The 16,723-nt window shown below is 35.4% G+C and overlaps 1 protein-coding gene across 1 annotated transcript; it reads left to right on the top strand.

The window, feature by feature from the left end:
* Positions 1–15,342: 15,342 nt before the first annotated feature.
* On the top strand, positions 15,343–16,705 carry LOC110691954 (protein TIFY 5A-like). The gene is made up of 3 exons (XM_021868936.1): positions 15,343–15,493; positions 15,830–15,908; positions 16,044–16,705. The coding sequence occupies exons 1-3, from the start codon at positions 15,411–15,413 to the stop codon at positions 16,284–16,286; spliced, it is 405 nt and encodes a 134-aa protein (XP_021724628.1). The 5' UTR covers positions 15,343–15,410; the 3' UTR covers positions 16,287–16,705.
* The last annotated feature ends 18 nt before the right edge of the window (positions 16,706–16,723 follow it).

Genomic DNA, 16,723 nt, shown 5'->3' with positions numbered 1-16,723 from the left:
TAAAAAAATGGAGGAAATATTAAACTTATTTTTACCTAAAGTAAAAGAGAAGTAGAGAACAATGGAAAAACTTTAAATCTTGAAAAAAATTGAGAAAATCTATAACTAAGGTCCCGTTCACTTCACCTTATTTTTTGCTTTTTTGTTGAACTGAAATTATTTTTACTGAACTGAAATTAATTAACTGAAATTATTTTTGCTAAACTGAAATTATTTTTACAGATTTTCTATTATATTTCTTCTTTAAAGATACTGAATTTTACTAAACTGAACTTATTTTTACTGAACTGAAATTATTTTTACTTAATATTATTTTTTTAAGGTGAAGTGAACAAGGCCTAATATTGAAGTAAAAACCGCTGACATCATTCCCTTCCTAAATTGTACACATTTCATACTCTCATAAAAAATTTCCCGCCTAAATGTATTGATGACATCATTTTATTAATTTTTTTTACTTTTTGTTCTAAATCCATCCATCTATTATGCCTAGAAAATAGTACAAAGTATTAGATATTTACTAATCTCAAATTAAGGACTATTCCCTTTCCCCCCAATTATTGAAACCTTACTACTTTTCTTCTTCCTCAATTGTGTTGTTTTGTGACCTCTTTCTTAATTTTTTATGCTTCCATCATTATTTCAATATTTAAATTTTCGCTAATTTTTTAATGTGTGCAATTATTGATTCTTTTATTTTATAATTTTGATTAATATTCAATGTAATACAATTGTTTTATTTCTAAAAGTTATTCAATTAATTGTAAGAAATTGTGATGCTTTTAAATTTGTAATTATTAATCAATTTGTGTTCTATTTGTTAAATCGTACATTGTACGGAAGCTAAACTAGTAATAGACTAAATTAATCCATTGCATCATTATATTTTTGTAATTCCAAAAAAAAAAAAAAAAAAAAAAAAAAAAAAGATGTATCCTTTCTAAAAAGAAATAACATGGGGTGATTAAGTAATTTGACAAAACTTACTACTCCGTATGTATTATGTACAAATTGCAAAATACTTTTATTCTGTAATGTTTTAGTGTATTAAAAGTCCATTGCATCAAATCATCAATAACAAGAAGGAAAAAGAAGTCAACCCATTCTAGATTAATCTTAATACTAATATAGATAATAAATCAATGGACAGTTTTGCAATCTATCTATAACTAATACTAAAATAACAACAATTGACATCATTCATTTATCCAAATTATACACGTGTTAGCTTCTCTTTCAATTTTTTCCCGCCTAAACTTTTTTTCTCTTTCTCATTTTTTTTCTCATTTTTTTATGGAAAAAACTAAATATTGACTATAAAATACAATACAGAATACTATACATTAAACTCTTCACAATTTTTGTAAATAAACCTTTTGACAACCCTTTAACCAATGAAACATTATTTTATGCTTTTTTACGAAGTATTGTTTTATATAACTCTCTTTTTTTCTTTATATCCGTGCATCGCAACCACTGACATCATATTTGTTCACATGGCAGCTTTACAAGAAAAGTTTTGCCGCCTAAATAAAATATAATGTCATTATACTTTTCTTTGGTTTCAAATTTCAAATTTAATTTCACCGCCTCTCAATTTATCTAGACTCTTTAATTTATTTATTTTCCTTCTACCACCAACTATCTATATCTAATGCATTTTTCCCTTATGCTTCATTAAATATATAAAGTACATTAAGTAATATGAATACATAAAAACATATACTCTATATTTCAAAGAAATTTTTAATGTTGTGCATCGCACAGGCTAATCTAGTGGCTACAATAAAATTGTAGCCACTACAAAAACAAAATCTACACCCTTAATTATCATTATGTAAATTAGAATCATTGATTTAAGTTGACCATTAAAATTCCAAAAAAAAATCTTTTAACTGTTTTTCCTTAATCCTCTACACAATAAACTACTCCATTGATGATTTTCTGCAAAGTATGAATCACAAAACAATCCACATAACATGAAATCCATCAATTAGTACAAGAATTATGAAGAGCAATAACTAAATAATTATGAACTGTATAATCATCCTATCCAATTATCCATGTAATTCGTATAAAACTATCCCATGTATAAAATCGTAATCCTTTTTTCAAGGTTAGTTGGCAGTTTTCCATTGAATGTTTGGTCATATTTTAAGCCTATCCAAGTTAATTGTTCCTCCATACCTATTTAATGGAGATTTAGGTTACGTTGAAGGTTGAATACTGTTAGAAAATTTAGAGTGTATGTGGAGAGCCCCCTTCGAGGGAGGCCGCGCCCGCGGTGGATGTGGGTCACGCCCGCAGTGGGTGGGCCTCGCCCGCTTCAAGCCCGCGGCTGGGCATCTCCAGAATCACAGGGTGAAACTCATTTCACCCTGTCCGTGCCCGCGGTATGGGCCGCCACGCCCGCGGCCCTGGCAGTTGCGGTTTTCAGTCGTTCTTTTAATTGTGAAATTAAAAGAAGTGGGGATATTCCGTTTTCTCTCTTCTGGATATTCATTCTTCTCCACAATTTCTTTGAAGAAACTTGCAATCTCTTCTAGAAATCCTCTATCAATTAAATTTGTTTTGAGAATTTGATCATCTTACTACAATTATTCTTAGTGCAAAGATTGTGGTGTTCGTCTATTGTATCTCAAAGTGACTTTCCGGTTTCAACCCAAGCACCGTGGTGGGGAAAATAATCACTGAAAGTGTTTACACGCCTTAGATGAGTATCAAGTATTGAAGACTCACGTGGTCATTCCTATTCTCATTGTTCTTGTTGTTTTTCGTTGGCTTGGAGTGAGGCAAGTGTTCATCTTTCATACTTGTAGTTTAGTTTGTGTTTTTCTGTAATTAACTTTCTAAACTTGTTAGTGCTTGGTTTGCGTGTGGAATTGGTTATTATTATTTTCATTGTACTTTCTTACAATTCCCTCTTTTCTTAGTACTAGAATTTGTACTATTAGGAATACTTCCTAACATTCTAAAGTGATTATTAAAAATCATGTCTAGTGTGAAAGAATTTACCACTAATTTTGTCAAACTTAAGAAGTTTGATGGTATGGAGTTTCGACGTAGGAAGAAGATGTATTTTCTTCTTACTTCGTTGAAGGTTGCCTATGTTATTAGTACTCCTAGGCCGGTAGAACATGAGAATGAGACCATGGAAGATGTTCGTGAGAAATCAAAGTGGGATAATGATGACTTTATTTGTCGGGGTCATATTCTCAATGGGATGGAGGATGATTTATTTGATGTTTATCAACATATGGAATCTGCTAAGAAGTTATGGGAGTCTTTAGAGAGTAAATATATGGCGGAGGATGCTTCTAGCAAGAAGTTCCTTGTAAGTAATTTCAATAATTTCAAATTTGTTGATAATAGGTCCATCATGGATCAATTTCATGAGATACAACGTATATATGGTAACTTGAAACAACATGGTATTAGTGTTGATGAACTATTTGTTGTTTCAAGTATCATTGATAAGGTGCCTTGCTACTAGTTGGAAAGATGTGAAACATGAATTAAAACACAAAAAGGAGGACATATCTTTGTCTGATTTGGTTAGCTACCCATCTTCAAGTTGAAGATGGGATTAGGGCCATGGAAAATGCTAAGGATGGGAATCCTAGCACTTCCACCATCAATATGGTGGAGGAAGGTAAATCTACTGCTTCAACTAGTGGAAAGAGGAAGAATAATAATTCTTCCAAAGGAAAGTCCAAGAAAAAGAAGGACAACAACAAGTTTTCTTGTTGGGAATGCGGTAAAACATGACACCGCAAGAAGGACTGCTTCATTTTCAAGAAGAAAATGGAGAAATCCAAGGAGGGCCAAGCTTCTAAGAGCAAGGACCCACCCATGAAAGGTAATCTTTTACATGAGGTTGAATTTAATTCCGGTATGGATTTAAATGCAACGGATCCTAACATTCTTATGGTGCAGGATGATAACTCATGGTGGATTGATTCAGGGGCTTCAAGGCATGTATGCAAGATGAAGAATTGGTTCAAAACCTTTCACAAGGTTGTTGATGGAGAAGAACTCTATATGGGGAACAACTCTACCATCAAGGTCCAAGGAAGAGGACAAGTTGAGCTAATGTTTAGTTCGGGCAATGGTATCATTCTTAGGGATGTATTATATGCTCTGGAGATCAATAGGAATCTTGTATCTGGCCCTACCCTGAATCGACTTGGATATAAACTAGTGTTTGAAGCAGATAGATGTATAATTACTAGAGGTAGCACTTTTATTGGAAGTTGTTATTTAACTCATGGATTGTTTAAACTCTCTTTAAGAGAGAAGTTTGTAATGATGGATGATGTTTGCTTGAATGTTGATAATGACAATGGTATGAGTTTGTTTTATTTATGGCATTCTAGATTAGTCATGTTAATTTCAATAAATTGAATTTCATGTCAAAACTAGAGTTAATTCCACCATGTGATATTTCTTCTAATAAATGTTCTACTTGCATGTTGAATAAGATCACTAGAACTCCTTTTAAAAGGGTTGAGAGAAGTTCTAATATTTTAGAATTGATTCATAGTGACTTATGTGACTTTTATAGTACAGCTTCTTTGGGAAATAAAAGATACATAGTTACTTTTATTGATGATTTTTCAAGGTTTTGCTATGTGTATCTTTTATATTCCAAAGATGAAGCCTTGGTAAAATTTGATATTTATAAGAAAGAGGTAGAAGTACAAGTAGAATCATTTATTAAAAGAATTAGAACTGATAAGGGAGGGTATTATGATCCAGCTTATTTTCAATCTTTGGGTATAATTCATGAGACTACAGCGGGTTTTGCACCACAATCAAATGGTGTAGCTGAAAGGAAAAACAGAACTCTTCAAGAAATGGTTAATTCCATGCACTACTAGAAAACACCTCATTTACGACGGAAAAAATCCGTCGGAACACCTTCTAAATCCGTCGGAAAAGGCAGTTTCCGACGGAATTCCGTCGGAAACCGTTGTCGGAATTCACTTCGTAGGAATTTTGGCCAATACCGAGGGATTTTCCGTCGGAAATGACCATGCCGACGGATTTCAATTTGTCGGAGCCTATGTTTGACCTGAATGGGAAGTCCGTCGCAAGCTTCCGACGGACGTTATTCCGTCAAAGTTTCTCAGTTTCCGACGAAATATTCCGTCGGAAGTATAAACGGTTCCGACGGAATATTCCGTCGGAATCTGAGAAACTTTCCAACGGATATTTCCGTAGGAAGCAGGCAACGTTCCTACGGAATTTTCCGTCGCAAACTTCCTACGAAAATATTTCCGTCGCAACATACCGACAGAAAAGTTCGTCGGAAACTTATACCCATTGCGACGGATTTTATTTCCGTAGGAACTTTGCGACGGAAATAACGACGGAACTATTTCGAGTTTGATTATTTTTCCTACGGCACATTGCTACCCTTTGATACCTGCACTTCCTGCTTCTTATATTGGTTTTTGTGCAAAAATAATTTTATATATATATATATATATATATATATATATATACTAATTCTAATATGTACAGCCAAGTAATGTAATCTAAAATTAGTACTAATAAACACTACGTTAATTACAGCTAAGCAACTGCGGGAGTGCCCTGGCCTGCTCCACCACTACCCGGGTCGTCGTCCATGGGATCTCGAAATGGAGGTCGCTCGGTGGAACAAGGGTCGTTGGGGAAACGACTAATCATCCTCTCTTCCCACCTCCTCTCCATTTCTTCCATTTGGGCTTTTACTGAGGCTTGAACTCGGACTTCCATCTCGAGTTTCATTTCTTCCCGAAGAGCCCGCACTCTGTTTTCCATCTGATCCTACATCTGAGAAACAAGGGAGGGTGTGTACTGGAGGGAAGATGTGGAAAGTCGACCCATCTGGCTGCCATAGTAAATGTCAGCACTTCCGCCAAGTCCCTTCACACGTCCTTTTTTGTTTCGACCACCCACGGTCTCCCAGTGCAACTCATTCGGACTCTTCTGAGTCCTTTGAGTGCTAGCCTCCTCAACCCTCTTTCGTTAGGCCTCCTACAAGATAAACATATGAAAAGAAACAAACGAGTTAGTAAGTTATATAAATAAGCTTTGGGTACCATATTCATGAAAAATAAACCAAGTAACATGACATAGGTGACTTCTACTTAGCCCAATTACTTCATTTCTTAGGAAATGAGCTCTTTTTTTCTCATTCCATATCAATTAAACATAGTTTTAGGTCTAAAGTTCTTGAATTGAAAAAAAATAAACAAAGTAACAAAGTTTTACATACAATATTGATGAAAAACGCACCAAGTATGGCCTAAGTGACTTCTATGTTGCCCATTTTCTCTATTTCTTAGATAATGTTCTCATTTCTCATCCAAACATGTCAAATGTACATAGTTTTAGGTGTCTAGGGCTTGAAATGCCAAACAAAAACAACACATTAAGTTTTGGGAGCCATATTGATGAAAAACGCACCAAGTATGGCCTAAGTGACTTCTGTGTTGCCCATTTTCTCTATTTCTTAGCTAATGTTCTCAATTATCATCCAAACATGTCAAATGTACATAGTTTAAGGGTTACATGCCTTGAAATCACAAAAAATAACAAGTCCCTAAGGTTTGGGACGCATTTGGAGCGAAATTGAACCAACTGTGGCCTAGATGACCTATTCTTTGCCCATTTTCGTCATTTTTGACCAAATGAACTATTTCTTTCTCTAAACATGTCAATTATGGGTATTCTCAGGGGTACATGCCTTGAAATCACAAAAAACAACAAGTCCCTAAGGTTTGGGACGCATTTGGAGAGAAATTAAACCAACTATGGCCTAGATGACCTATTCTTTGCCCATTTTCGTCATTTTCGACCAAATGAACTATTTATTTCTCTAAACATGTCAATTATGGGTATTCTCAGGGGTACATGCCTTGAAATCACAAAAAAAAAACAAGTCCCTAAGGTTTGGGACGCATTTGGAGCCAAATTGAACCAACTATGGCCTAGATGACCTATTCTTTGCCCATTTTCGTCATTTTCGACCAAATGAACTATTTCTTTCTCTATACATGTCAATTATGGGTATTATTAGGGGTACATGCCTTGAAACCACAAAAAACAACAAGTCCCTAAGGTTTGGGACGCATTTGGAGCGAAACTGAACCAACTATGGCCTATATGACCTATTCTTTGCCCATTTTCGTCATTTTCGACCAAATGAACTATTTCTTTCTCTAAACATGTCAATTATGGGTATTCTCAGGGGTACATGCCTTGAAATCACAAAAAACAACAAGTCCCTAAGTTTTCAGTACCATATTCATGAATAATGAACCAATGAACTAAGTTTAGGGAATTTGTTACCGCAATTTCCCGAGCTGTGGGGTGGTTTACTGCCACTATGCCTTTCCCAGGCAGCTCCTTGAAGTGTGTCTTCAGAAACAGCTCAGGAGCTGTTAGCAGCTGGCCCTTGTTCTTCGCCGCCTTTGATACAAAAAAATAAACAAGTCACACCCTTGTTACATTGAAATACACAAAAATGCCTTCGAAATATCATAAGTTGCCGCGCCAACTTCCCACAACAGTTTCAACTCCTCTATCAACGGTTGCATGTAAACATCCAAGTTGCCCTTAGGGTTTTTAGGACCAAAAATGAGTAACGAAAGGAACATGAATTGTCTTTTCATGCACATTGAGGGAGGCAAGTTATAAGGGGTCAAAATGACAGGCCAACAAGAATATTGTCCCCCAAACTTACCATGAGGAGCAAAACCATATGTACACAAGCCAAGTCTCACATTACGAGGCTCGGAAGCAAACTCAGGAAACCGACAATCGAGGTGTTTCCAAGCTGCACTGTCACTAGGGTGTGCCATTGTGCCTTGAACTCGGGGATTTTTCGAATGCCATGTCATTTCCTCCGAAATGTTCTTCGTTGCGAAAAGGCTTTGCAACCTGGGTGTGATCAGGAAATAAAAAAGAACATTCAAAGGAATTAGGCTACCTTTGGAAGTTTGCTTGTATCGGTCGCTGCCACACACCCTGCATGCAGACAACTGAACATCATCCTTCCAAAACAACATACACCCTTTCGGGCATGCATGAATCTTTTGATGGGACAGTTCAAACCCCTTCACAATCTTCTTCACCTCGTAGAAAGTGTCGGCCATATGGCTATTGTTTGGAATCGCCTCACTTAGCAAAGTAGCAAACCCATCGACACATCTGTGAGGCAAATTATACTCACATTTTAGACTAGTGATTCTAGCGGCCATCTCTAACACAGACAAAGAACTCCCTTCGTATAATGGCCTTTCAGAAGCCTTCAACAAATCTAGAAAATGCTTAGTAGTTGCATTAGGCTCCTCCTCTGATGAAACGGAGTGCCCCTGATCTTGACTATGACCAAAAGCATCAAAAACCATGTCACGATATTCATTGGACCGTCGTTCGGGAACTCCCGGATACCCTTCCCCATGACACATCCACTCATAGTAGTTAGGTGTGAAACCCTTGCGATACAGATGAATTTTAACCGTATTCGCATCCCAAAGGCGTTTGTTATTACATTTAACACATGGACACCTAACTTCATTCGGGTTACTACTCTCGGGATGATCTGTGACGTACTAAATGAATTCATCAACCCCTTTCACGAACTCAGGATTAATACTTTGCCCAACCATCCTTTCATACATCCACCTACGTTCTCTTCGTTTCATGATTACAGCTTCTACACAGCTCACGCATATGTACAATCACATTAGTCATAAATCGTATGTCGCAGTCATTATCCACCAAAGCGTTATGGAAATGCAAATGAGATTTGAAATGCTTCCAAAGGATCCTTATCACTCCAACCTAACCCATCCTTGTACGTTTATTCTCACTAGCGAATGTAACCCAGGTTTTCAATTCTATGGAAAATCCGCCAGCATTTTCCTACAGTTCTCCAAGTACACGATGTAGACGATTAAACACACCTACATATGTACCCAGAGAACACGGTAGAGAAATGCATGAAAAGGCAGGATTTTCCCTAAAATCAAAAACAAGGCTTACATTCACCACCTAAGTGAGAATAAGCGTACAAGGACAGTCTCAACTGGGGACTACTCAAGACATACTCCTAATGTGTATGCCTTGAACGGGTATCTAGGCATATGGTTATGCAAATGATTAATTTATTATATATATATATATAAAGTGAAGGACACATGCATTTTACTAAACAGAGATATATCATAATTAAACTAAACTAAGCAAATAAATAAGAACGCTTATTAAATATTATATTAAACATTATATCAAACAAAAATATTAAACTAAATACACTAGCATACACTTTATTAAACAAAACTAAATCAAGTTTAACTAAACTAAACTAAACTAAATTAAAATAAACTAAACTAAACTAAAATAGACTAAACTAACATATTAAATTACCCTAAACTAAACCAAACTAAACTAACATGTTATAATACAATAATTAAAAACTAAACTTAAATAAACTAAACTAATCTAACATATCATAACATTAACACATTCGTTTCAAATATTTCAACAAATTAAAATATAAATACAACAAATTGTAAATACAAAAACTAAAAACAATAATAAACTAACATATATCTACACACCATTAGGATCTAACATGCCAAGTATAAACTAAATTTATAAATTTAGCTTTAAAATACTCTCTAACCTGTAGATTTGAAGATGTTATTGCCAAAGAACCAATTCAATCTACAAATCCTACAAATATTCAAATTACAAACAAAAAATAAAAGTATAAACTATATTTATAATTTTAGCTTTAAATTTATGCTTGCATTTTTTATAAAAAATGAATATTGATAGATGTAAACTTTTATTAAAAAATAAACAAAAAAAAAAAAAAGGAAAACCGGACACTACCTGCTGGCGGCGGCGGCTGGTGGCCGTTGTGGTTGCAGACCGGCCAGCGAGTGAGGCTTTGGGGTTGGTGGTTGTTAGTAACAACTCCGGTAAGCCCTAGGTGACATGGTGGTGGTTAGGGTTTTCCGGAAAAAAAGAAAAAAAAACATTAAACCACTTACCGGCGGCGGTGCAGCAGCAGAGGGGCGGTAGGCGGCGGTCTGCGTGGCCCTCTTTCTTCCTCTTTCTCCTTCCCCTTTCTCTCTCTTTCTCTTCCTCTTCCTCTGTCTCGCTCTCCCTTTCTCTCTCTGTGTTTTTTTTTTGTCGTTGTGTTTGGTAAAAATCGTCGGTTTTTTTTAATTGTTCTAAGCTTCCGACGGAAATTATTCCCTCGGAAAATTCAGGTTCCGACGATAATTTTCCGAGGGAATAATTTCCGTCGGAAGGGTTTCCGAGGGAATATTCCGTCGGAACCAGAATATTCCGAGGGAAATACAATCCGTCGGAACGTTTCCGAGGGAATATTCCGTCGGTATGGAACATTTCCGATGGAAAATGCAATTTTCGCCGGAATTTTTGAATTTTCCGAGGGAATTAAATTCCGTCGGAACAATTCCCTCGGAAATAAGCCTATTTCTAGTAGTGATGTTATCTTACTCTGGTTTGAGTGAAGGGTTTTGGGGTGAAGCAATGTTGACAGCTTGTCACATTCTTAACCGTGTTCCCACTAAGGGAAAAGATTCCACTCCTTATGAACTTTGGTACAAAAGATAACCTAACTTGAGATACTTGAAAGTGTGGGGTTGTAGGGCAGTTATAAGAGTGCCCGGTAACAAAAGAGAAAGCTCGGCGAAAGGGGCTTGGAATGCATTTTTATAGGTTATGCTGAGCATAGCAAAACCTATAGGTTCTATATTATTGAAAAATATGACTATATTTCGAAACATTCGATTATTGAGTCAAGAGATGCAATCTTTGATGAAAACCGATTTTCATCAATGGGTAGACCTAAGGATCTACAAGCTAGTACCAAAGGAAAGGAGATTGTTGATTTTGATGATCAACTTGAATCTCATGAATGTTCATTCGATAATGAGAATGAGACTTCTAATGTTAGAAGAAGTAAGAGACAAAGGAAACCTAAGAAATTCGGAGATGATTTTATAATTTATTTAGTTGAAGGTTCTAGGGATATTCTTAGTTCTGCTACTCCATATTGCTTCAATGTGGATAGTGACCCAAAATCTTATAGCGAAGCCATATCTTCTCAAGATAGTGCATTTTGGAAGGAAGATATAAATGATGAGATGGATTCCATCATGGGAAATAATACTTGGGTCTAAGAGGATTTACCTCCCGGTTGCAAACCTCTTGGTTACAAGTGGATTTTCACTAGGAAAAGGAGACCGGATGGCTCCATAGTGAAATTTAAATCTAGATTGGTTATCCAAGGCTTTAAGCAAAAGCATGGTGTTGATTATTTCGATACCTATGCACCGGTTGCAAGAACTACCTCCATAAGGTTATTGATTGCAATGGATTCGGTATATAATCTAGTGATTCATTAAATGGATGTCAAGACGGCATTCCTTTATGGAGATCTAGAGGAAGAAGTGTATATGAAACAACCCGAAGGGTTTGTTTTGGAAGGACAGGAAAATAAGGTGTGTAAATTGGTTATGGACTTAAACAAGCACCAAAACAGTGGCATCGGAAATTTGATGACACGGTTTTGTCCTTTGGATTCAAAGTGAATCAAGCTGATAAGTGTATATATAGCAAATTTGATGACAAAGGTCATGGTGTCATCATTTGTTTATATGTTGATGATATGCTTATCTTTGGTACAAGTCTACTACAAGTAGAATTGACCAAAGAATTATTAACCTCATCTTTTAAGATGAAGGATTTGGGGGAGGCAGATGTAATTTTGGGCATCAATATCATTAGGGACAATGGAAGACTTATTCTAAGTCCATCTCATTACATTGAGAAGATGATCAAACGGTTTAATATGTTTGATAAGAGCCCTGTTAATACCCCCATGGAACCTAATGTTAAATTAGTTAAGAATTCGGAGAAAACGATTTCCCAAATGGAATATTCAAATATAATTGGATCCTTGATGTATGCCATGACAAGTACAAGACCAGATATTGCATTGGCTGTGGGAAAACTTAGTAGATTTACTAGTAACCCAAGTGTTCAGCATTGGTTTGCAATTCGGAGGGTCTTGAGGTACCTTAAGGGTACATTGGATTATGGTTTGTCTTATAGTGGATTTCCTTCGGTTTTATAAGGATATTCTAATGCAAGTTGGATCACTTACAAAGAAGATGACTCTTCTGTAAGTGGTTGGGTGTTTATGTTTGGAGGAGGTTCCATTCCATGGTCTTCCAAGAAACAAACTTGCATTGCCGATTCCACTATGGCAGCGGAGTTTATTGCTTTTGCCTCAGCTAGTAAAGAAGCTAAATGGTTGAGAAATCTCATGTTAGAGTTGTCTTTATTGCCTAAGCCAATGTCACCGGTGGCTATTCATTGTGATTCAAATTCAGCTTTGAGAAAGGCATATAGTCAAGTGTATAATGGTAAGTCTCGGCATATTTCACTTAGGCATAGCCTAGTGAAAGAGCTTATCAATGATGGGGTCATAAGTCTTGACTATGTTCCTACGAAATTGAATTTGGCGGATTACTTTACTAAAGCAATGCCAAAGCATTCCATCATATTTGCTTTGACTGGAATGGGTTTATGTCCTAAAACACAAATTTGTGAAACCCAATCTAACGCGTGAAGAAACATCAAGTCTTAGATTCAATATGGTTGAATTGCATTTTTGTTGTTTGTTAGCAATTTTTGATGACCCATATTGCTATGGTACTTGTGATGTGCTAGGTAGCATTTATTTAAAGTTCTCAAAGATTTAGAGTTGAGAAACTCTAGATGAAGGTGTCTTGTCACAAGGACACTATTACGTATATGAGAACCTACCTATATAAGTTCGAAGTTTAGCCGCTTCAAGAAGTCTAGATGGACATATAGACTTTGATGAGCTTATGAAAGATACGGACACATGGTTGTATAAAAGTGTCAAATGATGTTAAATTCGATTTATCTTGCGTGTATTTCACCTTCGAATGGTCAGAGATATCCATGTGATTCAATCCATAGGGAAATCATGGGATATGATCATCGTTAAGTGTGTTGCACTAGGTGTCAATTCAATCCGTAGGGACATTGGCATTGATGCATGAGATGTGGCTTAATTGATAGAAGTAGAGAAAGTTTAAAAATATACACTCTAAATAGGGGAGGATTGTTAGAAAATTTAGAGTGTATGTGGAGAGGCCTCTCCGAGGGAGGCCGCGTCCACGGTGGATGTGGGTCGCGCCCGCGGTGGGTGGGCCACGCCCGCTCCAAGCCCGCGGCCGGGCATCTCCAGAATCACAGGGTGAAACTCATTTCACCCTGTCCGCGCCCGCGGCCCTAGCAACCGCAATTTTCTGTCGTTCTTTTAATTGTGAAATTACAAGAAGAAGTGGGGATATTCAGTTTTCTCTCTTCTGGATATTCATTCTTCTCCACAATTTCTTTGAAGAAACTTGCAATCTCTTCTAGAAATCCTCTATCAATTAAATTTGTTTTGAGAATTTGATCATCTTACTACAATTCTTAGTGCAAAGATTGTGGTGTTCGTCTATTGTATCTCAAAGTGACTTTCCGGTTTCAACCCAAGCACCGTGGTGGGGGAAATAATCACTTTAGGAAAGTGTTTATATGCCTTAGACGAGTATCAAGTATTGAAGACTCACGTGGTCATTCCTATTCTCATTGTTCTTGTTGTTTTTCGTTGGCTTGGAGTGAGGCAAGTGTTCATCTTTCATACTTGTAGTTTAGTTTGTGTTTTTCTGTAATTAACTTTCTAAACTTGTTAGTGCTTGGTTTGTCTGTGGAATTGGTTATTATTATTTTCATTGTACTTTCTTTCAATTCCCTCTTTTCTTAGTACTAGAATTTGTACTATTAGGAATACTTCCTAACAAATACTTGGAAGAGTTGGAACTGCATCAATGGCAGCGACAAATAAAGAATTTTATTTTCTTTTTCTGTAAAAAACAAAGTAGTTTTTAAAATTAATTATAATTTGGAAGTCAAATATATGAATGGCCAAGATTGATCATTAATATTAAACGGTTGAGATGGAAAGTAGTTAATTAATTATAAAAATATTCTAGTGTAAACCTTAATAATTAATTTTTTTAATTTCTTTTAAATAGAGAGAAGCAACTTAGATTAATCTTAACAACACGCTTCTTTGCGAAATATAAAAGTTAGTGTAATCCTAATACTAATACGTGGTAGTATAAATAATAAATAATATATAAAAATAACAAAAAAATAAATAAATTATAAAATTATACGGTACTTGTATAAGCCTTTATATTTTTTTTTTTAATAATAAATAGAGAGAAGCAAGTTAGAAAATAGAAGAGGCCCTACCTCCAATTTTACAACGTGAGAATAGCATCTAGCCAACTGCAAGAGAGAAACTATGAAAGCATGCAAGGGAAAAAGAAGCAAATACTGGTACTTTCGCTCTTCAAATTGGCATACATGTTATGCAAGACAAGGAAGAGATTGCTCATTTTCAACGTGCTAATTTACCCTTTAATGGATTTAAAATCTTGTGCTATGAAAATTAATATCTTTTTCTTTTTTCAAATTTTGCTAGTCAGTTTAAAAATTTTAGGGCGAATTTAACAACAGCTTTTGGAGTAACCTTTGATGCTTTCACCAATTGAAAGCTCAAATAATCAATTAATTAATTGTATTTGGTAAAGTAGTAGTGAATAATTGTTTATAGTTTGTGACGTAGAGTTGTACAAAAGCTTTTTAAGTAGGGAGATATCAAAAGCTAATTAAAATTTTATTAAATTACCAATAATTTAACAATGTATAACAAATCACTAATTTGTATTGAGCAAATTCACCAAATAGCTCATTAAACAGTTTACAAAGTTACTTATAACAATTAATAATTGACAGATACCATCTACTTTCACAACTAACATCTACTTTCACAACTACCAACTAGTGCAAGGCTACAACAACGGATTTTACCGAATATGTCTCATAGGTAAAAAAAAAATCCGTAATATCTCCAATAGCATTCCCCTTTAGAAAAATTATAAATATCCAACCAATAAAATTGACAAAAAGGAACTTAAAAGTTTACATGTTTGAGAAATAGTATAATGTAATAACAATTGCTAAACAACGTGTAGCTCATGCCCAAATTAAAACCTTTCTTCCAATTTTCCAAACCTTCATTTTGACGTAATTCTTTTTTTGCACTTTGCACTTACTTTTTCTCTTTGATTCAATTTCTTGTTTAACTATACAAAGCTTTGAACAACCACTTGTTCTAAATAAATGTTTGTATAATATATTCACTTTTCCCTACACCTTATTTTGTATTTCAAGCTAATAACTTTCTCTACAATTTCTCTCTCTAAAAGTGCATTTTTCCTATAATGGGGAGGATTCATGGAAATCACTTGAATCTAAGCTTGCTTCATTCACCAGCTTTTTCTTCTAATTCTTGGCATGATTTCAAGTAAGTTTCACTTCAAATTCTTTCCTTGGATCAATCTTGATTACTAAAAAACAACCGTGCATTAATTAATGACATACATAAATATAACTCATAAATCTATATCGCTTATGTGACTGTCATAGACAAGATAGAATTTAACACGACATTACATATGTTTTTTTTCATAAAATGTATACTCCGTAGCTATTATTTCAAAATTACATGTGTTGTCACGATCCATAGTAACTCGATCCTATGTTACATATTATTACTTGTATTTCTAGTATGAGTTATTCATTACCATTGTTGTAAGAAATTGTGTTTGATGAAATGTTGTACAAACGATTCATATGTTAGTATGAAAGAAGATGAGAAGGATCAACAGATGATATTCTACAACGGCCGTGTTTGTGTTTTGGATGCAACCGAATTACAGGTACATAGCTACTCCACGGGTTAGCCCTCGAATTTAGTTCAATAGCGCATGTAGTACTTACCTTCTTTTAGAGAACAAAGTTATTCCTAATGGCTCAATTGTAGACTTGTGGTGTAACCATTCACATGTATGCAGGCAAGAGCAATTTTATGGTCAGCAACACACGACGTAGAGAGAATGGTGAAGACGATGTCTGGAATCGGAGCAAACATGGCCACATTCTTCCTAAAACTTCAACTTCATGGTCTTCCTGGTTGTTCGATAAAGAGATCATTAAGATTGTTTCTCCAACAAAAGAGAAAGATAAGGAGCCAAGCAAATACTCCGTATCCCTACCGTCTCCAATCACACAACCTTCGGCCTTTTCACCTTCTATAGGGGACTCTACAACTATGTGAAATCGTATAATTTTTCAGATTTTGGATACTCATCCTATTATCAGATACCAAATTTCAATACAACTATGCTGTTGATTTGAGTAACAACTTTTACCTCTTCACTAGTTCATTGTTTATCAAAATTGATTAGTAGTTTCGAAATTTGGGTTGAAATTTAGAAGAAAAAGGTGCCCTCAACCAGATTTGTAAACTCCTGTCAAAGGAGAAATATACTCCGTAGATGGGAGAAAAAGAGAGCATCCAATATTGGTTGAAGAGAAAGGCCATAGTATCAAGACACGAGAGTCCAAGGATTAGCTTGCATTTGAGCCCTTCATGCATAGTCTCCAGCTTACGGCTAACATTTGCATGTTTTTGGTTCATCTAAACTGATAAAAGTCCTTAACAAAAATTGCACCAAGTATGACACTCTAATCG

This window comes from Chenopodium quinoa, unplaced genomic scaffold (assembly GCF_001683475.1).
Source record: "Chenopodium quinoa cultivar QQ74 unplaced genomic scaffold, ASM168347v1, whole genome shotgun sequence".
Taxonomy (NCBI): domain Eukaryota; kingdom Viridiplantae; phylum Streptophyta; class Magnoliopsida; order Caryophyllales; family Amaranthaceae; genus Chenopodium; species Chenopodium quinoa.
The sequence above is the reverse complement of the archived record's forward strand: the minus strand, read 5'-3'. Positions and strand labels throughout refer to the sequence as shown.

Excerpts from the sequence above, each read along its gene's own strand:
- LOC110691954 (XM_021868936.1), top strand. The coding sequence starts at position 15,411 with ATGGGGAGGATTCATGGAAATCACTTGAATCTAAGCTTGCTTCATTCA. Across the intron at positions 15,494-15,829 it reads AATTCTTGGCATGATTTCAA|TATGAAAGAAGATGAGAAGG; the intron begins GTAAGTTTCACT and ends TTCATATGTTAG. Across the intron at positions 15,909-16,043 it reads TGGATGCAACCGAATTACAG|GCAAGAGCAATTTTATGGTC; the intron begins GTACATAGCTAC and ends ACATGTATGCAG.